The sequence below is a fragment of the Globicephala melas genome, chromosome 7, assembly GCF_963455315.2.
Source record: "Globicephala melas chromosome 7, mGloMel1.2, whole genome shotgun sequence".
In the NCBI taxonomy this organism is placed as follows: domain Eukaryota; kingdom Metazoa; phylum Chordata; class Mammalia; order Artiodactyla; family Delphinidae; genus Globicephala; species Globicephala melas.
This window is the reverse complement of record NC_083320.1, coordinates 27,085,476-27,111,443: the sequence shown is the minus strand read 5'-3', so window position 1 is coordinate 27,111,443 and position 25,968 is coordinate 27,085,476. Positions and strand designations below refer to the sequence as shown.

At 35.8% G+C, this 25,968-nt stretch overlaps 1 protein-coding gene across 28 annotated transcripts in view; it reads left to right on the top strand.

Annotated features, from left to right (window-relative positions):
- The window catches only part of MAP2 (microtubule associated protein 2), a 277,955-nt gene that overhangs the window by 191,613 nt on the left and 60,374 nt on the right, over nucleotides 1–25,968 (top strand). For 26 of the 28 annotated variants that reach the window (XM_060301896.2, XM_060301895.2, XM_060301921.1 and 23 more), the window contains one exon: nucleotides 9,850–10,134. In XM_060301896.2, coding sequence (XP_060157879.1) covers nucleotides 9,873–10,134 — 262 coding nt within the window. In that variant the 5' untranslated portion in view covers nucleotides 9,850–9,872. Of the gene's footprint in view, nucleotides 1–9,849; nucleotides 10,135–15,132; nucleotides 15,298–25,968 lie in introns of those variants that run through there. The other 2 variants (XM_060301915.1, XM_060301914.1) reach the window with 1 other exon arrangement.

The following is a 25,968-nucleotide window of genomic DNA, read 5'->3' as shown; positions in this document are numbered from 1 at the left end:
CTAATTTTCTTGTTAGAAATCTATTACTTATTACACTATATCTCCAGGTCCTTAGCGAAATATCATCAGTAGAGGCTAAAGCTTTAGAGCATTTAAATATTATTTATTTCTGGTATGTATTCTGTATTTATTAGTTCTTTTATATAATATGAAAAAGGGCCAGAAATAATATACAACTGTGAAGTACAGGTTGTATGCCATGGTCACATAAAGCTCCTTACCCAGTTTAATATGATAGACTGTTATCAGTGGAATGGATGTATGAAGTTAGTGTCATCTGGACTGGATTCTGCTAGTTCCTACCCCATTCCACCAACTCCTTGGCGAAAGAGCAAGCAATGGAATGGATATTAGTAGATTTGGCTTCTCATTCCAGATCTCCCTGGAAGTGTCTAACTGTCAAATAATTTACTCTCTCTGGCCTCAGTTTTTCAGTATGTGGCAGACCATACATTGAATCCTATTGCTAAAAATGTTCAAATAAAAGCCACAAAATAACAAATAATAGGTAACATTTGTTGAGCACTTCCAACTTGCCTGGAATTATGCTTTATTTGTATTACCTTATCTAATTCTATCAATAACATAGCATTGGCTTGTTGTATACTCTGTGTCCATTATCATCAGAAATAATGATGCACTCAACAACTCTCTTGATGTGAATTGTTTATTAGTCATGGTGTGTGGTGAAGAATGGATCATCCTTGTCGGTATTTTACAATCAGCCTGAAAAGAGCAGAAAAGACATGAAACAAATACCTGGATTTTCACATTTTCATGTCATCAAGAACTTTTCCTCAGTTTTGTATAGAGACAAAGAGAAAATACATAGGGTTGTAATTTGTTAGTCAACAGCTATTTAAGCTTAGAACTCCTCAGCATTTGTTAGGAAAGATACAGATTCTGCATAAATTTCTTATATTGTGAGGGACCCAAACAAAAGTTTCTGTTTTGTAGTACTGATATGGATAGTTAGTAGTATGAAGCATAATTGAGCCTACATGGGAAAGGGAAACGATATTCATATGCTTAATTGTATTATAGGACTTGTTGTTGTATTCTTTTGTTCATCCTTGGATATGTATCAGTACAAAATTAGAATCCCAGTGTTTTTACTGAACTGGCACATTACATGATGACAGGGCAGAGCATATCACAGAAAACATTCTAGAATTGCTAATGCCAAGTGCATTATAAAAATGGAGACATGCTTATCTAGCACACAGTGTATTTTTCCTTTAGATTTTCCAAGCTTTCATTGTTTCTCCTTTTGCCAATTTTTGAGAGTATTTAATGTTGCCTGGTAATAACTATAATCAGTGACTCTTTCTGTGTTTTGTGACCTTTCTAATGTTGTAATCCAAAGAAAAACAGTGAGGTTTGTGGTTTTGTGGGAATCCCAAGAGAAAAAAGTTCTTCTTGACTAAATGACATTTTCGGCACACATCTCAACTATCTAGATATTAAATCCTTCAGTTACTCCTTTGAGGGCTTTGCTAGTTCAGAATATCACATATTCACACCATGCCTATTACCCCACATCCATCTCCAAAGTGATCTAACAGATAAAGAAGATTATAACTGGATTTGAGGTATTTTAGGCAAAGTGTATTTTTGTCCTAAACCGTTAACGAGTGCCAAGAAGTATCTGAAATAAATATTCTAAAGACAGCTTGAATATGTTGTTAAACTGACCAAGGACTAGTCACTGTTTTCACAGTGTGCAGTAGGTTTTTTACCACAGAAAATGGGTAACTTTAAACATTCTTCTGAGACATTTCTGCTTCCCTCAAGTAGGATTAGACACAACAAAGGACTGGCGTGTTCCCAGGAAGCTGACTGAAAGCAGTGATTGGACTCCATCCCACCATCATAAATGTCCTGGACTAAGGCAATGAGAGATCCAGGTTCTATTTTTGAGAATGACTGCCTGACCTATCAAGATAATTGCCTTAACCCCTTACTCCAGTTATTCTACAGGGATATTTCATGTGTGCATTTCTATCACTCCCCATTCTTTCCTGAGGTCCTGTGCAGCAGGCTTGCCTGAAAGCACCAATCTTCAAACTTCAGTGTTTCAGAGTCATCTGTTAAACCTGTTAAAATACCAATTTCCAAGCCCTATACCCGGAAATTCTCATTTATTGGATGGATGTTGGAGGTGATTGGCTGAAGACACTTTAAGTTACATTGGAATAGATGATCCCCAAAGAGCGTTTTAGTTTCATGTTTTAAAGCCTTTTTCTGAGAGGGATGAAACTGTTTATCTTAAAGATATTTCTAAACCTGTATGTTGCATGGTCACTACTATGTATGCTAGGTCTAGAAGTTTGTTCTACTAAGCATTATTTTTCATACACTCTCAGTGGAGTTAGAACTTGAGTCGCTTCTTCTACCATGCCTGAAAATTAGGTTTCAAAACCATTCTTCTCTCACTGATTGAGCTAATATTGGCCAAATATCTATAGCTGACAGAATCTTTTTCCCTGTGTTTATCTGGATGTATTAATTAATTCAATATTCAACAAATGTTTGAAGCCCAGCTTATGACTAAATGGCCCTTTGGTAGGTTTGAATATTACTGTCATGGTTTGCTTGTGTGCATCTTACTTTTACATAACCCTTTTCATACTTTGAAGGAAAAATATGAAAAGCTCCAACCAAGTAGGCAGAAAATTAGAGAATGGTTTCTTTTTTAGTAAAAATGTATCTCTGATTTGCATTCTTAGTCCTGGATTTGCCCTGAGAAATGAAATGCATTGGTAGCTCAGACAGCAGAGCAGTCAGGGACATTTTCTTCTGAGTGTTTCTGTTTAGTTCTTATTTCTTCTCTTTATAGTGGAGGAAATGTGACAGATGTACCTTATTTTATTTTATTTCTTTGTATCTGAAAGCCCTTGGGACATATATGCTCAGGAACTACTGTTTGGTTCACTTAAATAAATACATTCACCACTTGCTTTAAAGAACAAAAAATACAGGAACTATCAAAGTATGTCAAATTTGTTTTAATGTACAATATGCAGGCAGTTCAATGATAGATCAAGGTCCAGATGAAAATGCTTCTCTTTTTAAACTAGCCTTTAAACACATTAAGTTTTAATGTACACATATGGTTTTGTAACCTTTAGGGAGAACCAGCAAAACTGTATTATTTGGCCACCTTCAAAATAATAAATACTTTGTCATTCTAAAGTTGTCATTCACTTATTAGCAACATTTGCTTGGATGTTAATTAAAAGAGTGTTCTAGGGAAAATGAATAAAGGAGAGATACTTTTTTAAAAAGCCATGTGTTATTTTTTCTAAGAAATTATATTTTTATTAGAATTTAACTTATAACCTGTCTGAAAGATCTAGAATATTAAGTGAAGTTTTATAAAACATGTTGTATGAAAAAGATCGATGTCTGTTTTGTATTTTATTCACTTTATATACATGAAGGTTAATATCAGAGCTATTGTGTGCTAAATAATATCATGTAATTTGCTCAAAAGAATGGTACCCTATAATAAAATGTCAGAAGGCAACAGATACAGTTATTATTTATTTATAATATATATCCTGCCTGACTTGAGGAAAGATTTGATAAGTTTTACAATTAAATTATATATAAATTATATTTATATATAATTTATTTCTATAAACAGACACAGTACCGAAGACTTAGAATGAGGTAAATACTGGAGTTAAGCATTAAAAGAGTTCCTGGTGATTAAGGGGAAATGTGGGAACAGATATATTACCTGACTAAGAAATATCAGAAATAAGCAAAATACATTATCTCATCTTATTTCTAAATTCTAATATAAATTAACTTATTGGGTGTATCCTTAAGCAAGGAACAATCATATCACAAAAGACTGTTTTCAAGAGTGATTTTACAGATTTGGAGGCAGACTTTTAGGTTGCTTGTGGGCAAATCCATATTTTTTCTTACACACACAAAAATATGAATTTATTTAAGTATCTGGACAGGTACTCAAGTAAAGTCTCAGAGTTTTGAAACATAGAACATTATAGTCTTAGGCCTGGACAATTTTTAAAGCAGATGCATTTAAATACAAGTGATTCTCCATATAGTAGAAATCAAATTATGGATGTTGTAGTCAATATTCTAGAAATCTAAGTAATAGCAGTACTGACTGACAGACCTACCCATAAGCTACAAAATCGGTCTCCGAGAACCTACATTAATTATCATATAAGATAAACACTTTCTATTAAGTAATTGAAAATTAGAATATGTCTATCCCAAACCATGAATTGAGTTTTGCCATCACAGCCTTGTTTTATGTTGAGCTGGATATTTCCTTTTTTCTTTCTGTTCTTTCTTTTGCTCTTTGTTGTTGTTCCTTCCAGTCTTTTATTTGCTTTTTGTCTCTCTCTCAGTATTTCTTAATTAGAATTATCTAAGGGCCTTGGCTAATTCTTAGGCTACTGATCCATAGAAATAAAAACCTTCTAATCAACATGCGGGAAGGTACTTATTTTTTACTCTGCAACATTAAACATATATGCATTAAATCTACCTAAAAACAAAACTGATGAATTTTACATATATTAAATAGACAAGAAATTAGTTTTTATACCGTTTCAACGTAGAAATTACTCTGTAGAAAGACTGTTTTCATTCAGGTTATAGCAGTTTTATTATCATGATATAAGAGGATACAGGTTGAATCTTCAGCAAGTTAGAAATCTGATCAATGCCACATCATAATGTCTGGCTCATGTCATTATAATCAAAGGATAATGACAGGTTGCCAAACACTAAAGAATCTTACATTTTTTCATAATTATCCATCAGTGATATGAATCAGAATGTAGCCATGATTAGTAGGTTCAACAGCTGGTGTGAAAAAAAACCTGCATGCTCTTACCAAGGAGCACTAGATTGAGAGAGCCAGGTCTAAGGCTTATTAAGGGAAAAACTGGAAGAACTGGAATTTTAAAAGCTGGGATTTTGATGAAAGAAGAAATGTCTGTCCTTAGAGAACTTTCAAATATCAGAAGGAAATTGTTTAATAACAAATGGTGGCAAAGATTGAAGCTCACCACTCAAGTCTATAACATTTGTGGTGGCACAAGACCTTCTCTTAGCTTTTCTTTCCAACTGTATATCTTAATTGGGAAGAAGACTGGGGCCCTGTTTTATGTAGCATAATAGCCATGATATGATAGAGTCAAGTGAAATATCTCATTCTCAAATCAAATAAATAGAAATTTGAACTTCTTGGATTTCTTTTTAAAAATCCGTATTACAGGTATCTGTATCCTCATTCATATTGGCATTTGTGTTTAGCCCTAACAGCTAAGATTCCGTTGCAACTTATTATGAATTGTAGGTCAATGTCTTGGCCTTAGTACCTTTTTTTTAAAACTCAGGAATTTCCTTGCTCACATTATCAAGCTAGGCTTTTGGGAAGAGGAGAAGGAGAAGAGTGTAGGTAGTTTCTCAGCTTGCTTTGTCCATCCAGAAGATTGTACGGCGGATGCCCAGCTGTTCAGCAGTTAGGAGCAAAGAGGATTTGTGATCTTTTGCAATATGGAGAGAGGAGTCTTTTCCATTACACAGTAGGAATGGGATGTTACAATTCCTGGTACCTCACAAGTTGTCTTTAATAGAGTTGGAGAGAATTTGCCTTTATCTCAGTTTTCTTATCTTCTTTAATTCCACAAGCACAATTTTCAGAGAGATTCAGGTAAAAGTAATATTATACATCAGGAAGAAGAAATTAAAGGAAGCTGTGATCACTTTTAACTATGTTTTAACACCGTTTTGAGGAGTAGAGATAATCTGTGACCCCAAAACATTGATTGGGAGTTTAAGTGAAATTTACCATGAATGGGTGGTATTTTAATAATACCATGTTGTGATTTTAAGTGAGAGAAGCTAAATAGTGTCTCCTCTGTTTCCAGCTGCTTTTCAGTAAAACCTAAGGAAATCTTTGCAAATCATATTTTCTGTCGGTCTTGTCAGCAATGCCAGTTCTAGCTTGAAATCTCCTAAAATGATTGTCACTTAATAGAGAGTTAGACTATGTACATTTCAAAAGCCCAACAAATTAGAAAGTGATATCTGACTGATCTGTATACATTTTAAGGAGTATTATCTGAGTAGTCTTATCAGGAAGCCAGATGATGCATTTTAGATAATAAATTCACTTTATTTGTGCCTCTGATAGTAAGTGAAATCAGTGTAGCCAGCCTGCCCTTTCTTCTTCCAACATTAGTTTTTATTGATTACTTAAAAAGAAAGAATTAAAAACTCTAAAGTATTAAACACTAAGGAATTCACTTTTTGAATGCCTGGTCTCTTGAAAACAAATTATCATAACTTTTTTTTTTTTTTTTTTTTTTTGCGGTACGCGGGCCTCTCACTGTTGTGGCCTCTCCCCTTGCGGAGCACAGGCTCCGGATGCGCAGGCTCAGCGGCCATGGCTCACGGGCCCAGCCGCTCTGCGGCATGTGGGATCTTCCCGGACTGGGGCATGAACCCGTGTCCCCTGCATCGGCAGGCGGACCCTCAACCACTGTGCCAAATGGATGATTACCAAGTAACACACTGCGCATTTCCATGTTGGATCTTTAGGTTCAAATTGAAGAGTTTTAGTCATTGAAAAATCTCTTCCAGATAGCCCTAGGGGAAGAATTGCCAATTTTAGCTGGGAGTTATGGGTGCTCATATTATTTTATTTCCTTTGAATATCTATGGCTAGAATGCCCAGAGTTAAACATGGGCTAAAGTGCAAACCTAAGTATTTTCCAAATCCTTTTGGAGATGTTAATAAACATGGCATCAGATGAAGGTTCTATAGCCAATTGCTTGAGATGCTTTGCACACCACTTGCCTTCCCTGAGAGTCCCATGCGCAGTAGAATAGCAAAAGCTCTCAGAAAGCTTGTGTTATACATGCCCATGTAACTCAGCATCTCTCAAGCTTATTTGAGCACTTTACTGCTGGTAATCTTCCTCCCCAAAACACATAATCAAAGACTATTCATGAAAAAATATCAGACAGATTTCAGTAGAGGGGCATCTATAATTTACCTGACCAGTATTTCTCAAGGTCATCAAAAACAAGGAAAGTCTGAGAACCTCTCACAGCCAAGAAGAACCTGAAGAGACAGGAAAACTAAATGTAATGTAAAATCCTGGATGGGGGTTCTAGAAGCGAAAGAGGACATTAGGAAAAAACTAAGATAATCTAAATAAACTATGGACTTTACTTAATAATAATGCATCAGTATTGTTTCATTAATTATAACAAATGTGTCATACTAATGTAAGATATTAATAACAGAAAATTGCGTACAGGGGATACATAGGAAATCTCTGTACTGTCTGCTCAATTTTTCTATAAATATAAAACTCTTCTAAAAATATAAATTTTTTAAAAAACAGTATTAGCCAGGCATGTACTTTTTTGTGGAAAACTTTTTCTATTTACAGGTATTCACTTTGCACAAAAAATATTTTGGACCGTAGAAGAATATGGAAATTTTATTTAAGCTGTTCTGGTAAAGGAAAAGTAAAGAAATCAAGGCATGTAAAGATAAGGGTGCTGAGGCAACAGTCTCGCTAGGAATAAAATACTGTGATCAGAGTCATGCTTTGAATGTAAATAATTTATTCAGCCCATTAGATATATGAAGATGCCGAAACAAGACTATGTTTCTCAGAAGAAACATAATCTTCAGACTCCCAATTTAGGTCCTTTGATAGTTGACTAGAAGACAATGGCAGAGTGGAGTCTAGAACACTGCAGAACTGTCTTTATAAAAGATGTAGCTAAGTTTTCAGGTGTACACATGGAGTGGTTAGTTCTGAGGACACACTCCTCCCATCAGGCTTTCATGTCCCAGTCACTTGCCGTGTCTGTCTTGGGACGTTCATTCAGTTTTCTGTGATATCTGGAAGCAGATTTGCAAGTAATTATTATTGGACTTACCAAGTTTTCAGGCTCTTCTTCCTATGCCAGCAATTCCAGTAAAACTACTGAAAATATTTTATATGTAATGACTGGTGGTATGATGACTGTTAGTGTAATTATAATAATAATAACAAAGGCAGTAACTACTATTTATTGAGCTTGCCAGGGACTTGTGCTGAGCCCTTTATTTTATTCTGTTTAAACTTCACAACAAACCAATAAACTAGGCATCGTTGTCCTCATTTTATATATGAGGAAACTCTTCCGCGCATACAGTTCTTTGTACATCATCAGTGCTGTGCAGATGCTCTTTGGTTTATTCACAAACCCTTCAATCAATATTTTAAAAGTTAAACTTCTTATCTCCTATTTAAATATGCTCATAGAGACAATAAACAGAATCCTTATGGGAAGCAATTGCTGGGGTTAGGGGTGTGTTATCATCAAATTAGTTTAAATGAGTTGATTCATCTAGTTCTTCCTAGTATGAACAGAAAATTAGAATAGGGACCTGAGAATAGATTGAAATTCAGTAAAAAACAGACAGATCCTTACTAGGAATCTGATAGGAAGCTTGCTTCCTTTACAGCTTAATTTATTTTTGATGTCTCTAAGCAGAGCTTGGTAGCCAAAAGTAGATTTCTTTTAATACAGTTTTTGTTTCCTTGTTTAGAGGGTTTTGCTTGAGTTACTGTTTTTGAAAGAAAGGAAAGTGTTCTTAGTTTCCATCAGAGACTCTCATTGTCTATGTTATCATGAGTGTGGGGACGATAGACCATCAACAAAGCTACATTGCTGGCAACAGCTTTTCAAAACTGAGTGATTTATCACCTCTCATCAACTGCATCTCTAAATTTAGTGGCATCAGCATATAAGTGAAGGCCGTGCGGTATCTGCCATTTGCTTAACATGTACAGAACACCTACCCCACGACTTATTCAAACTTTACTATAATTTACGGCCACCTAATATATGTTAGTGATTTAATTTAATTGACTTAATTGTGAAATAAAACTGTAAGTTATGACATAGGCCTGATATTATAATTTTTATTCTCTATGTAAGATTTATACTGAGAAAATTTCATTCCCTTGTAATCTAGACATAGGGCTTAGAAAAGTTTGCTGAAAAATTGTCAAAACGATCTTTCTTTTAATACACAGTATCCAGAAAAACATATCTACCTGGTTTGAATTGATCATCTTTGAAACTGAAAGGGCTAATATATTGGCCATTGTCTTTTCTAGGTTTCACAGAATTGTGGTTTAAAAGAGTATTTGGGATAATTTTCCATAATCCAGCATTTCCCCTCAGCCATTCTTTTCCCCACTCTTTTCTATCCAGTTTTGTCACCCTACAGATTCTCCCTATACTAAAGAATTCCTTTACTGTACAATGTCACATGTCAGTGAAAGTTAGCTCAGGTATGTCCTTAAATGCCAAGCACTAGTTTAAAAAAAAAAAAAAAAAGAGTATATGTAAACTGATGGTGATCTTATATTAAAAGAATAGATATTCCAGAAAAGATCTGTAAAAACCAAGGTGTTAACAATAGCTACCTCTTGATATTAAAAGTGGGTTGTTGGGCTTCCCTGGTGGCGCTGTGGTTGAGAGTCCGCCTGCCGATGCAGGGGACGCGGGTTCGTGCCCCGGTCCGGGAAGATCCCACATGCCGCGGAGCAGCTGGGCCCGTGAGCCTGCGCGTCCGGAGCCTGTGCTCCGCAACGGGAGAGGCCACAGCGGTGAGAGGCCCGAGTACCGCAAAAAATGGAAAAAAAAAGTGGGTTGTCGAATATGTTTTTTGACCATAGCTAACTAGTGAGTTTGCTATAAATTTTCCCTATCTTAGTACTACTAATATCAGATAAGCTTTCTCCAAAGTCATGGCTGCCGTTTTTCCTCTTCCAATCACAGGAGAAGTCACAGGACGTTGAAGAATGGCAGATGATCGGAAAGATGAAGCAAAGGCGCCTCACTGGACCTCAGCTCAACTAACAGAGGCATCCGCCCACCCACATCCACCTGAGATCAAGGATCAAGGTGGGGCAGGGGAAGGACTTGTCAGAAGCGCCAATGGATTCCCGTACAGGGAGGATGAAGAGGGCGCCTTTGGAGAACATGGGTCACAGGACACCTACTCAAATACCAAAGAGAATGGGATCAATGGAGAGCTGACCTCAGCTGACAGAGAAACAGCAGGTAACTAACGGCTCTTCTGTCACCAGGGCTTGCTTTGTGCTTTGAAGTCTGTTTAGGCTGAAAGTGAATTAATTTACAGCACTGATCTTCTTTCACTAGTGCTAGGACTGAAATTCTAGTCGGTCAGGGGAAATAGACACCAAAAGGAGAGAAAAATCATGGGAACTAGCCTGACATTTCCCCCAAATTAGTTGTATGCTCAATCTCATCTCCCTATTTAGTTTTTACCACTTTAATTTTGGTAGACAAATGGCTTGATGTGTGCATGTTTTGCTAGTAACTGTCAGCACTGTAACTTACTGAAAGAAAACTTCACGAATAGTTTCTTATTGATACTCTTGAATGATACTGGACTTAAATCGATAAATTGATAAGAAGCATACTTACTTTTTAGGGCAGAAAGGAATGTAGAGTCTATCTCCCAGCCTTTAAAAAATAAAAGAGAAAAAGCAAAGAAAACAAACACACACATACATACACAGGAACCACTTAATACTTCCTCAGATAGCTTTTTAAGAACTAATATACAAATGCTTAAAGGAGAACATAATGTAATATAATCTTAAGTACTTCCTTTCAAAGTGTAATTTCTACCAATAGTCCTCTTTACTATTGATGATATTGTCATTAATGGCTTAGAGAAACACTAGCCTGCCCTATAATATTCTACACCATTATTTCCCTTCTTTGCGTAATTCAGAATTTAATGCATTTGAAACACAGCAACTTGCTGACATGCTACTCCAAAGAGAGTAAGTAAACTACTAGTTAGAAAGGCTATACCGCCTTCAAAATCATCCCGTACTTATTCAAAGATTGGTTTTCTACAGTCAGTTAGTTAGTAACACGTGCACTGTACACTCAGTTCAAAAAATATATTTAAATTTTAATGGGCAAGTATGAAAGGCGTTTCAAATATAGTATGTTTTTTTTTTAATCCACTCATTCAACAAACTACTATTGGGCATTTTCTACGTACAAGCTGTGCCAGGGTATGTGCAAGGAATGGACTCTGAACTTCACAGAGCAGATGATCTAGTAGCAGACATTAGACATGTGCATACAATTAATTCAGATACAGAGCACAGTGTGTTAAGTATCAAATAAGCAGTATAGGAGGACAAAGCTAGAGAGGGATTGTTTCCAAACAAAATTCCCAAATTGTGCACGGAAGCATCTTGAGGTGCCACAGCAAAGGCACAAGAGTACGGCAGTGTTCTAAATACTCAGAAGAAACACCGTGATACTCAATGACTTTCAAATACCACGTGAACTATTAGTTCAAGATAGTTCCATATCACTACTAGATCACACCACATTCCTTTTCAAGATGCCCTGTCTTTGTGAAGCTGCATTTTGGCAGTTGCTGTGATAAAAAAACAAATACCCTGCAGAGATGTATGTGGAATGGAAAAAGAGGGTGGCAGTGTCCAATCTAATTCAAAGATTTGAAAAGCTGTACAATGCCCTATAGGCACAAATGTCGCATTAGTAAGAAATTGTGGTTAAGAATGAAATAAAAATATTATTTTTACTTTTCATGGTTACAAGGAGGATTGAAAGAGATAGTAGAGTATATAAAATGAATGACTCAAGAAATAGTCTATTAATTACCATTATTGTTATTATGATTATCAGTGGTGGTAGTTGTATCTATATGGACAACAGGGCACTCTGGGTCTAGGAATATTTTTCTACAGCTGAGTGTAATTCAACTTGAAGAGGGTGGGACTTGGGTGTCAGGAGCACTAACTGGGAAACTTTTGAAGGGATTGAGGCACAAAGAGTTGAGGACATGTTAGAACAAAATGGTTGTGGGAAGGAAGGAGATAACGTGAGACCAAGATTTTTCTCATCATTGTCCCCCGCAGCACTTGACATTATACCTCGAGGACTCAATAAATGTGTGTTGAGTGAGTGGTTGAATGAATGCTGCAAAAAGAAGAAAGTCCTTTTCAAATTAATGGTGAAAACTATTGGAAAGTCTTATTTTGTCTCTTGAAGTCTCCCTAGTTGACTCTCACTGACTATTATGGAGGCTTATTACATACTCAAGTAAAAAAACCACTGTAGCATGCTTGGTCAAGCAGTAGAGGACCAACGTCATTCACTATTTCACTTTTTTCAATGGTCTTAATTATTTAAGAGCATCAGAAAAATGTATTTGCCAGGTCAGTGTGTCCTTGCCAGCTTCTTTGAGAAAATAATATAAATGAAAAAGAGACTAACAGATGTTTCTTTAAATTGTGGGTTCAGGACCATCCAGAGACAGTTTTGAATTCATCTTAATATATATCAAATGAATATTACATTACCTTTGGGAGACTAATTATGTAAGTTTTGTACGTATATTCAAAGTGACAAAGGTTGTGTAAACAGCCTGCTCTAGGTTACCAGAGTGATGTTTCAGTCCAAATTATGACGTGATTTTAAATCAATGTCCCTCCAGAAAGAACAGGCCAAGTATTGAATCCATCAATTATCCACATGTGGAAAGCAGTAGGAGAGGAAAAAGTGTAAAATATTATCTTCTCATACCCACAGAGGATTTCCCAGTGATAAGTTAATGTGCAATTAAATTTCTCTCCAAACTTTAGCTTAATAAAAGAATAAATTATATTATGATGGTTTATATATAACTGTTTCACAAATCACAAACAAAAGTTATCCCCAGTAAAAAGAAATGTTCTCAAATCTTAGATATGTTCTTTAAAAATGCTGTCCTTTGATGATAGAGACCATTGATACGAGCTGGCATTATATCAATAATTTGAGGTGATTATTTGAAAGAGGACCAGGCTATATATTAGCCCACTCTTTTATCATTCCATATAATGTATTGGTATATTGCAATTTCCCCTATAATGGATATTTCTCAGGACATTGTGAACATGAAACGTTTCCCAGTGACATCCTCAGCTATATGCTATCGTGTCCAGACCATTCCTGATTAAAGCTGAAGACCTTTCTTCTACTTTCCTTCTTTGCTGTAGCCTTCTCTTCATTCTGAGAAATAAACCTTTTCCTCAACATTGTTTATTTTTATCTCTATAAACAAGATCACATAACAAATGAATTGTAATCATCAGTTCCCCCTCCTTCTTCCTTCCTTTATCAGAGTGGGCTTACTTCACCCAAAGGTCTACCTCATTGTCTCTCATCTACCCTTTTCAATGTGCACCTTCATTTCTGGGCCATAATAACTTTTAATTTGTAAAGGTACAAGGCCATAGTCAGCTTATCTTTGATCTTATGCCCTGAGGTGGTGGGGGAGGCAGCAGGAGGGTAGGAGTTGCACAGGAAGAGCTGGAAGGAAATTATACTTTACATTATATTTCTTTACAGCTTACCCTTCTAGATTTTTGTCTCTTTCCAAATTAGTTTCCAATTTAAAGCTAATCCATGGAAAGGTAGATAGTATTAAATGCTCACCTATTACTTTAAGAATTTTTCTTACATTTGTTTATTGACGTGTCCTTTTTAGAAGCCATGCCACAGAAGCCTAGCAAAAGAAGTGAGAAAACATTGAGAATCAGGCCATTTAGTAAAGTTATTATTATTGATAAGTGAATAAAACATGTGACTAAAGCAGTCATTTTTAAATTGTTTTCCCTACATGAATAATAAGAGTAAAGTCTTGTAATAAACCCTTCCTCTCTTTTCCACCTTATCTTCGTTGAAGAAAGCAAGCAGAATGCATTTTGGTCGCTATAGAGTTTGAACTCTGAGTGAAAATTAGGAGCCTCATCTTTAAGCTTCTTATTCATAGGTGGGGCCCAAACTCATATGAGAATTCATATCATGATAATATCAAGATAACTGGATGTTAGCTTGTAAGATGACCTTTCACACTTCTCTTTATGGGTTTAGCAACCCATCCAAGATCACATGGCTACTGCCAACATGCAGGTCTCCTGCTTTATAGGCGAGTGATCTTACCACTGCCCCACGCAGCCTGATTCAGAGCCACACGCCCAGCTGCGGCTGTTACCAGTGATAGCCAAAGAAGGCAATTCTTCTTCCATTACAGAATGGTCACATCCATGTACCTTGAAGCATGACAGAAAATGAGACCTTTATTCCCAGTTTTCAGCGTGAATGGAGAAAGAAAGGAGGCAATTCTGAGAAGTTTACAGATAGCAAAACTTTGAAGTATTTAAAATCATGCTTTCGTGATTTTGACTGTTTTAAGGTACAATGCTTTGAATACTAGTAAAAACACCAGTCACAGTATAAAGTGCCTTCATGATCATCAAAAGCCAGCATCAGGTATCTCTTTGAGTAAATTTAAAGATTCAAGGGCATCCCTTCAGTAACTGCCCCTTGATTTCCCAGGGCTGCTGTGTTTCCCCAACATTTCCCTGGATTCTTCCCAGGTCTACTCCCTGTCAAAGCAGTGAGATCTGTAAAAGCTCTTCTGGGTTATCCATGGTCAGTTTTTCTAGAGTTTTCCAATGGAGATGCGCCTTCTAAAGCCTGGCCTGCCCTTTCACATCTGCATGACTCAAGCAGCCAAGTCACGAACATAGTCGGATATCTAAGTTTATTGTTGCTGAAATTATAAATTTAAGCTTGAAAATGCACAGTGGAGAAAAATGTTGTCATCACTTACAAGCAAAAATATGAATATACCTTTAAACTTCTCTCTTTCCCTTTTCGATCTTGGAAAATTCAGCCTTTTCTGACCTCCCCATTCTCCCCTCCTCCATCCTCAGATTTGAGAGTTACTGGTAGGAGTCACCATCCCATTTAAACTGTGGCATATGGTATGTAATATATATTAACGTAGGCAGAGCAAAATAGTACAGGACCATTTCTCCTGTGAAGCGACTGAAGGCATCCGCACGACCCCTAAGGCAAATAAACAAGCTGGCCTAACAATACAAGAGGTTGCAGATTTTCCTTTCCTTGTTGTCATGCCAACCACTCATTGCTCTGGCTGCCATTTCCCTGAGCTCCACAGAGAGGAGTGTGCTGAGCAGTTATTTAGCATTCAGGGCGGATCTGCAGAAAAGCACACAGCCTCACTGCAGAGTGTCTGGCCCGGCGGCGCCGATGGATAAGGACAGAGAATGGGGATCTTTTCAATGTTTTCCTTCGAAAGGTTAGGCATCGGGGGCTAGAAAGAGTGAGAAAGACAAGGATTGATAGAAAAGGCATGAGGTTTGTATTTGTCACGTTTGCTTTGTCCTATGTGGTCTCTATACTATTTGAAGGCAGGTTTGGAGATTGGCTTCAATCATCTGTGACTTGTCTTGTTGGTAAATAGAAGGATCTGAACCTAACTGGGGGCTAGCTTGCGTGGACATTGTCATAAAGAACCTTGGTAAGGTATGAGCTTGTTTATAGCAGGTATTGCTAACTAGAGCTTATAACGTTTTACAAATTAGAAGAAAAGACAGGTACCAGATACAGTTGTTTATTTAAATGTGCAGTTAGAGGGTAGTTCTTCCTATAAAAAATTACCTTATATCTTTCTTTGCTCTTCAGCCGAAGTCTTAGAGTAGAATGTGATTGTCTTAAGCCGGTAATTATGAAACAAAATTTAAGGAAAACTTGGTTTCTCTAGACTCCTTTTGGCTAAACCCAATGATGCAACAAATAAAACATGATTTTATTCCTTGGAATTTTAATTGCCTACAAACACTTCGAGTTGTGAAAAGCAAGGCTCGATGTAACACAATATAATATATGATATTTTAAAATTAAGGTTAATTTGCATACGCATTTACTCCCGTGTATGGTCCTCCGGAAAATTCCTCCCATGCGCTTGCGGAAATCATTCTCTTTTCTTTAGTCTTGTTTTGCGTTAAATGTCAGAACCACGTCACAAACACTTTAAAAAAAACCTATTTTATCATTTTGTTTGGTCTACTGACACTTTGAAAAATTGTGTTGAATTTGAATCTTAATCAATGCAACAGATTTGAGCTAAGAATAATGCAGAACTACTTGTAAAAATTATTGTCTCGCTTGTTTCTAGATGTAAATATAATTTAATACCATTGTAGTTTTTACTTGAGCCTTTCTCCTAATCCTGTATTTTTCAGACCTTATCAGATTTTCTCCTAATTTGCTGTCATGGTGGGTCATCATATTTTTCTTTTAATATATTCCAATTATTTGAGGTTTTTAAAATCTCCTCTAAGAGAAAATCTCTAAGCAGTTCATAAAATCTTTTTTATTCGTAGTGAGTAGATGACAGTAATCAGTCATGGAAACAAGTTTTCCTTGATTCATTTTTCAACCCTCTAAGCCCGTGTTTTGGTTAGGATTATGCACAGCCTTTATCTGTCCCTTGTTCAATTTCTAAGCATTCTCTCCTCACAAAAGAGAAAAGACAAAAAAAAAAAAAAAAAAAAAAAGATGAGAAAAACTTTAATACTAATTTGGAACAAATAAGTTTCCCTAATATCTGGGGAATGTATTCATCATCAATCAATAATGTGTTTTTTGAAAAGTATGATGTATATATAAATTGATTATATTGCTTGTATATACCTGAGAAAAGTATCTGTATACCAAATACCCCCTTGAGGGTTGGCTTCAGGTTTGATTTTATTGCTGTTGGGAGGTTAGTAGGCTGGTGAGTACCAAACAGTCATCACACCTCCCTCTTTTCTCCCCGAGCTACTTGAGATGAACTGACTTTCTGCTTCAGTATATCAAGCCCTCTTGCTCTCTCACACTTCACTGCACCTTAGCATGTTACGTAAAACACTGCTTTGACTGTCTGGGGAGCCTGGAAATTCATACCAGGAGCAGATGAACAGAACAACTGGTGCTGCATTGCAGACCTGGTAGTTGAAGCATGATCTGACTTGGCATCATGGGCCCCCAGGGGAAAAGGACACGGCACGCTCGCTGCCCTCTCACTGTGTTACTCGCCTCACGGAATGAGTCACCGTTCAACAACCCTCAGAGAAAATACAGTTCTAAAACCAGCCAAGCTGATAAGCAGAGAAAGAGGAAAGCATATGTCCTAGGCTCTCATGGCAACTTTGAACAAATATGCAAATGGTAGGTGGTTATTAGAACACAGAAATGAGAGTTAAATATCTGCTTTTACAGTTGATTTCAGCAAAACTCAAACTTCAGAAGATATTAGGCAAAATGGATACCAAGGGAGGAATCAAGGTTCAGAGAAAAATCATGTATAATAGAGATGATTTGGCCTCAGCAGCCTGAAAATTAGACTCAATATTTTCAGTCCAGATTTTGTGTTTGGAAACATAGGTCCAAGCGGTGCTGGGAGCTGAGCACCTCTGATTCTTGCATAAGTGACTCTAGCATGAATGGTCAGTCCTTTGATTGAACTAACAATCTTCTCTTTTGCAAGCAAAGATAATTTGCCCAAGCAATCTGTTATGGTTTCATTCGTGTGCAGCATCGTGAAACAAGTGATGGAAAAATATTTTGAAAGGGTACATACAACAGAAGAGATTATCAGAAGTCCATGTTCAAAGATCCAGAGCTGATTAATTTTATTTTCTCAAATGAATCTCTTCTTCTTTCAAACATCCCCATGTACCATGTTTATATCTTGCTAATAATAGCATCGATCATATCAGAACATTTTACTGAGGTTACTTGTTACTTGTTTTAATCCCCATCACTAGGTTCTACGTGTTTTGAGGTAGAAGCTGTGCTTCATTCATCTTCATGTTCCTTCTGGTATATAATGCAATGCTTATGTTCCATAGTAGGTGCTAATAAACATTTTTTTGAAGTGAGATAAAGAAAAAGAGCGTTAGTATCCATGTTCTGTTTTGAGAATGGAAATGACATCAACAAAATGGGGCTACAAAAATTACACCACAGTGTAAGCAATACATTTGTGGGAAAGATGATGTTAGAAAGGAATACTGGAACTAAAGAGGCAGATGGAGGAACAACGAGAGGAGGCTAGCTTCAAAGTAAAGACTATAGAACTTGATTAGGACAATCAAGTAGGAACTCTGAAATATGGTTATAAAGGGAATGTCATGGAGGGATATAGCAGAAGACTTGATATGTTCTGATATGTTCTGAAAATAGGAGTGAAGGTTTGAAGCAAAGAAAGAAAATATATCTTTGATTTAAAATAGCAGTAAGACATTTGATTAGAAATATTGTCTTGATGATGAAAACAGCTGAACTGGGAAGAATATGAAAAAACAGGATAAATGACCTTTCTAAGAGACATCAATAACCTAACAGCTAAGAAGTATACAGATATTGAACAACTTTTCTTGTTCATTCCTGCAAAATTGAGCCTCATGTAATAGAGTTGGCCTCGATAGAAAATGATACTGAAATATCCTGCAAACAAAACTCTAAAATGAACGTCTTTGTTGATCCTATCCTCTGGCTGTAAGGTAAGGATTGCCTCACTGCTATAGATCAGGAGGTCACACAAATTTCATTTCTGACAAATGGACAAACTGAATCTTAAAGCAAATTGATGTTCTAAATCATAGGCTTAATTATACTTCTGTAAAGGAATATACCAGTAGTATCTTGGAGAGATGTTACGTATCCTGCTTTTGAAGGTTAACCTGAATAAAATATCACCAATGTTCTTTTTTACTCTACTTCATCTGTGAGTCTATAAAATTATTTGAAAATGATAAGTTCTTAGGTAATAAACAGCATTTCCCTATTGAATAACAGGGATATTTATTCACTAACTTTAGGGAAAATATTTCAATTTCAATTAGATATACTTCTCTAGTTTTGTTATTTTAAAAAATGATAAAAGCTGTTCGTAATCGATAATTTTTTTTCTTTTTGACATATTAAAATGAAAGATGCTCCCATTTACATTTTCTAATTCTAATCATTAATTTTTTCAGTATTTAGAGGACTTTCTTTTTCTCCAAGGAGGAAAATAATAAAAGGACAAGAAAAACAACTACTATTACTTTTATAAGCAATTTTTGAAATGAATCAATTCATTGGATACTTTTTCTCCTTGTTGCATTTTGCACGTTGCTATTCTTTACCTTAAAGCCAAATTATATTTTTCTCTTTCTTTAAAAATTACCTATTGGCTGTTTTTCTCATCAGCTTGAAAAACCAAGGTTTGTGACTAATGCACTGAAAAGATTGGAATAAACCTCCCCTGAGAGCTTTACCAGAATTTCCTTTTCTCAAAAAGAAGAATGCACTAATTTGGCCTAAGTCACAAAGCATGTAAGATAGTCCTCCAGGCCAGTTCTCACCCAATTCTTATGTCTTGATCATAGTAAAACAAGAAACAGAGAAATGGATTTGAAGCAAATACAGATGCCACTTTCAAAAGTCACATTTTAGGAGAGGAAGTTCATTCAATCAAGATAACAGTGATTTCTGACCTCGTGAAAATATCTGCTCTCCGACCTAAGAAAAATTTAGTACTTGAAATGCTTTTGGACCACAGTGAACTTGCACATATGATCTGAATGCTGTATTGAAAACACTGCTCAAGGATTTGGCTGTTTTGGTGACACACGTTTCCTTTCTAGTTGGATTTCACTGTTTATGAGTGAATTGAAGCTACCCTAGCTGATAATTTAGCGTCTTAGGACTGGAATCACCAGAGAAGGTTGATTTATTTTTTTTAAGTGAAGGAATAAAAACCTCCCAAATTATGTCTAACTTTTTTAAAGTAAATTTTAAAATAATGAGCATTTCTTCAATTCTAACTAGAAATGCTTGAGTCTCCTATGCTCAGATAATGGTGTTTCAACTCTTCCTTATGTTCTCTGATGTAAATAGGTGTGAAAAAAACTATAAATACAAAATGCCTTTCTTCGTTAGGTCTGTGGAAAATGTTAGAAAGTATTTTTAATATCTATTTGATTAAAATGTCAAGGTGTTTCTTTTATTTTTTTTCTATAAAATTTTAACTGTAATGCTTCAAATAATATAATGATTGCATTAAAACTGAACTTCTCTTCCCGTAGCTTTTGATCACCTTGTTACTGTCAGACCAAGTCAGCCCTGCTTCTGCATTTCACGTTGCATTTCAGAATTATCCAAGAAAAAAAAGAGCACAAAGTTCCCTGGTTTCGTAAGAGTTCTTACTTATACAACAAACTTCTCTTTAGGAAATCAGACCCAAGTACAAGCTCAAATAAAACATTTTTTAAGGGTGAAGGACCTCTGTAACAGTTGGGAAGGCGTGACTGATAATGTAGCAGGGGAATGAAAATGAATCAGAGAAACCAAGCTATTTTGGGTCATATTCTTAGAACCAAAACTTGGCCAGCCTCTTCATAATCAGGGCTATTGTATATGAAATATTGAAATTGTAATTTCATTTTGAAAAAATACCAGTCCTGATTTAGAAATTTTTTTTTATATGTCAGGAAGAAAATAATAGATATTTTCATAGTAAATTGAATTTTCATTGCTATATTTTACTAAGAAAAATTCAGGACCTTTTTAGGAAACTTGAATTTTCATATTATCAGGGAGCCCCTTATAACTCTTCCCCAGGACTGTGTTTTTTATGCCAAATGAAGCTCTGTGTTTTTTGACTTTGCATAGCGTATGATTACAGTAGCATCTGCCAATCCAAAGCTAAATTATGAATTAAATAGAACTTGCCTTGAGCACCTTCCCATTTGCTTCCTGAATCCTATTTCTTCATTTTCTTCAGGTTGTCAGCAGTCACCTGCAGATACCACATATGCCCAGGATCCCACTCTCAATGCCATTTGCAAAGCGCAGTTGCCTTGCCCCATGTTAGGCTACCTACCTAGCTAGCGTTACATTCTCGCATTTTTCTCAACACTGCCACTCCATCAATATTGATCTACCTTTCTCTTTCTGCTGCATTCCTACAGTAGAACAACCAGAGCTATTGCCATAATGAGTTACAATTTTATGCTTCCTAGATATCATTTGCTTTCTGATATAAAGCGTCAGTGTCTTCAAATAAAGAATGAATATTTTGACAGTTTTAAGTGCGATATATCACCCTGGGCACCCACAATTGGCAAGTATTTCTAGAGGTGTGCTTGGTAACAATGAGACCCACTACACAGAGAAGAGGTATAGGCTGAAATAAGTAAACAACATTGAAGCAAAATCATCAATGTAAAATTTTATTTCAACAGATCCCTAAGGGGCATTTTCTAAAGTAGGATTTGTATGTTATTTTAAATTTTCTGAAGATAACTTTGAAATTACTATTATTGTTCTTGTTTGTCTTAACATAATGAACTTTTGTATCCCATGATTGGAGAGAAATTCATTTAATAGTATTTTCCATGGGATGTATTAATCCAGAACACAAAAGAAAATTTTATTCTAGAATAATTTTTGGCATAAAGAAATTTTAAAATTATATTAAAGTCTTTGCTTTTTAAATACTATCATAATAGTACAAATATAACATTGGACCTAACACTTATTTTCTTACTTTAAAAAATTATTTTCTCACTTGCAAAGTCTATTGATTTTGCTATTCAGACACGATGGAAAAAAGTCTTTAACTATCAACAGTTTTGCTTGTTTGGAATTTTTCCAGGGAAGCGGTCCTCCTTCTCTCAGGTTGTGACTGAGCTTAATTTAACAAACATTAGTAAAGGATAAAAGAAGGATGACTCAAAATTATCTTCTCATTTTCTTTTGTTTTCTTTTTCACCATAGCATTTTAGTTTTCAGAATTTCACAACGTAATTAATTCCATTGTCCCTTTACCCACAGTATGATTGAAACATTGTTCTCAGGTTATATATATTCAGTTATAATTTGAAAATTATGAAGAATTACCATGTGCACTTAGTGACTTAAAGTCTGCCAAGTCCTTTTAGGGCTGATATAAAGAGAATATTTGTGGACAATATTTTATAGAGCTCCAATGGCAAAAATAAAATAGGCAGTTATGGAAGATGGAGAATCACTTATTTAAAATATTTACAGTTCACAAGAGACTGGCTAAGAAGAAAGCACATAAGGTAGATGCTGTTATGTTGCTATTTGCACGTTCATTCTCAGAATGATGTTAGGACTAGAGGCTTAAGCAAACTGTAATTACACAGAAGTTATGTTGGTTTATCTGTTTGCTGATTGAATGTACCGTATGATGTATTGTGAACAACGTGATTTTCTCATCACATAGTTCCTAAATTCCGTATGCTTCTAGGTCACAAGGCCTCCAAAGATTTACTTAAGTTATTATGCTGGGAATGAGTTAGAAGGAGCAAACAAAAGGTAGCTAAGCCGGTGATTTTTACCATTTTATTCTAACAGTTTTTCCCTAGATGAAATATTTAAATTAATAGGAGTAACTAGTAAAGACTCTTCCTGGTGTATGGAGCACTTATACTTTAAAAGTTCACTCCAGTGACTTTTTTTGGAATCTAGAATGTTTTTCCATTTTTCCATTGTATGCTCTGCCTCAGACATTCCTAGGTTTTGCAACTGTAGAAGCAATGATTTCCCCATATGAAATCTTAGACTTGCGCCTCGTGCCCAAGTCCTTTGAGGTACCCAAATACAGATGAAGCTTTGAAGACACGGAGAGACCCTCATGTGCATGAATGATGGCACATACGTAAATTCACACACACACATATATGCAGAATTCACACACTCACACTCACATAAGCACACGTGTACGCAAGTGCTGTTCTGCACGCATGGTACATTTTGTATTGTTTATCCCACAGTTACTCTAAGGATGAATTTTTTCAAGCTCTCTTAGTTTTATTGATATTTCACCTTTTCATCAATGTTATTAATAATGTCTTATGCTACCTTCCTTCAAGAGTGTGATGTGTTCAAGATAATGCAGAAGATAATCCAAATTCTCAAAGTCTACAAGAAGTAGTACATTTGTAATGGTTTTGACAAAATGCAAAACTGAGCGTTTCAAAGCTCTAAAAGCATTTTATCAATTCCCTCAGTGCCTTAATTATTGCATTCAATTTATTAATATTAAGCTATTTGAAATTTTCAGAGGGGCATATTCCCCAAGACATTCCTTTCTCAAATTAATTTAAGATCAATAAAATATTACAAGCTGATTTACTTAGTAAATGTTTAATATATGAAGTACAAACAACAATATAAATATACACACATTTCTATATTGGGATCCCCCAATACCAACAACAGCACAAATCTTTAACTAGAATATGTAAGTATAAAGCTAGACCATATTTGCTTACTATATTTCTTCTGCTGTACCCTTAAAATTACAAGTAAAATTTTCCAGTAGGTACTATTTTTGATCCATGCTTTGCTTTTCTAATTACTTTTGATTCCATACTATAATATCCTTAACCTGCAGTATGCTTTCACTGATAACCATCTTAATTTACTAAGCCTTTCCCTTTGACTAAATTTAAATGTTAGGCCAATTCTATCCAAGTTCTAAAAATTCCATTTGAGTAAATTAAATTGTCAGTCTAAACAAGATTATGGATTTAAGCACACAGGTTGAAATAGGAAAAAAGAGAGCGAAAGAGGGAAAATTCTCCTATAATCGTACACCGTACTCCTAATCCTAGCCCAGATGCATTTCAGAAGAGGACCATATGAGTGATTATGGTGAGATCAGCTAAAATCGGTGGCCATTACAAGAAAAATCTTAGAAAACAAAACCATGCCCTTCAATGAGATTGCCCCGCTTTCAAGCACAATTTTAATGTAGGAACACCATGTCTTACTCATGTTTGTAGCCCCCGTAATGACTAAGCATAGTTCCATCATCTATAGTGGATGCGATATAAATTCTCTTAAATTTAAGTACCCATCAGAATAAACTTTGTGCAGTCATGATCGTGTATCTTAAGTGCATTTATCTCCATAGACTAACTTTACTGCAAAAGCATTTCCCCCCATAGATTAAATTTATCCTGGGTTTAGTCAGTAAGTCTTAGGAAGAAATCTTTGAAAAAGCTGGTATGCAGAGATCTACAGCTGTAGTGTTGGCCGGGGTGACCCTTTGGAATCAATGGGAGTCTGACTAGCGAGGGATGTGCCAACACTGGCCTCTTTAATAAGTGCTAAGGTGCCAGAGAAACAAACAAAACAACAACAAAAATCCAATCTGCTCTTTTAATTTCCTTCATCACCAGTTGATTACAGGAAATAGCTTCAGAGAGAATATTTACTCTCCAAATTAAGCAAGGAGTAGAAGCAAGGAACTTTCCTTCTTTCCTGTTTTTATGAATTTATCTAAGGTATTTGTTTGGCAGGGCGCTTCGAACACAGTGCTTTCCTTGTTGACTAGTTTCCATCAGCAGCAGCAATTAGCATCGGTTTCCTAGGCAACCATTCTGTACCCTACTGAGAAAAACCTTTTCTTGACAGGAGCGTTCTAAAATTGTTTTGTTTTCCTTCTTTCACAAGTGTATGGTAGGCTTACTTGTCATTTCTTTTAACACAGCACTATTATGCTCATTATTCTTAAAAGCAGAAACACTTGCTGGCTTTTATATTCCATGTGGTTGAATTTATTGTCTATGTCTCTTACTTTTCCCTTAAACATCAACAAAAATATGTTCTCAGGCATATGCCAACTTGCTTGGATTTTTTTGTTCACAGTCTAATTGATGAGACTTTACATGTTCAAGTAATCACAGCTGGTTCTGATGAAAACCCAAAAGGTACACATTCAAAATCAGACTTCTGTGCATACCAACAATGTCCTGTGTTGCTCAGGACAAACTTGGAATTGTCAGGACCACAGAGAAAGTTTCAACGCCATTGTTTTTATTATAAATCAATGAAACAATATTGATAGATTAATATAACAAAATAACTAAATTAAAAATAGGTGCTAAAAACTGGTTCTGAGACTGGCAACAAAATTTGATGTGATAAAATAATGTGACCAGCAGAGCATAGCAGTGGTGTAGCATGAATCAGCATCATGGAAGAAAACAGAGGGCTGCAACCCAACTGTAAATGCTGAATAGTATGGTACAAGGGTAGAGTAAAATTTACTTTATCATTTTAGTTTAAATAATAAGTGGCAGGAGCCTGATAGAGTCTGTTAGACAGTGACACAAAATTCAGGCAAGAAAGTACTCACTGGGAAAAATGAGAGAATCGTCCTAATGTACAACAAAAACCCTCAGGTCTTTACCTGCATTTTGCAATCAAATGATGATAGTAGACTTGGTGATAACAAGACTGTAAAAGTGATTAAAACAGTAATATGTAATTTAAATAAACACTTGATATATAAATTTCATTTAATTGTCACAACATACCAAAAGATGAATATCACTTCTATTCCCCTTCACAGATAGGGAAACTGAGGGTTAGAGAGATTGTCACTTACTTGCAGATAATAAGAGATAAAGAGAGAATTTTATTCCAGATTTTCTGACACCAGAATCTACTATGATATAAAATATTTGTACTGCACTGACGTAAATCAAAATGATATTCAAATGAGAGAGTAAATTGCCTTTATCTGTTATTTTGCCAGTTTTCCAACCTGGAAAATGTGTTACTGTGTGGATTAAATAATATTGACAGGAAATAAAAGTGCCTAGTGTAGCAACTTGTTTAATAACCTTGTATTGCAGGATGATGCTTATTCATTATTTATGATAATGTAAGTATCTTAACATCATATCTTTGAGGTATTATCAAGTAGGTTCCTGTGGATGAGAGCATGTCTCAATTAGTTGCTTTTTTTTTTTTTTATAAATTTATTTATTTATTTTTGGCTGCATTGGGTCTTCATTGCTGCGCGTGGACTTTCCCTAGTTGCAGCAAGCGGGGGCTACTCTTCGTTGCAGTGCGCAGGCTTCTCATTGCGGTGGCTTCTGTTGTTGCGGAGCACAGGCTCTAGGCGTGCGGGCTCGGTAGCTGTGGCTCACGGACTCTAGAGCGCAGGCTCAG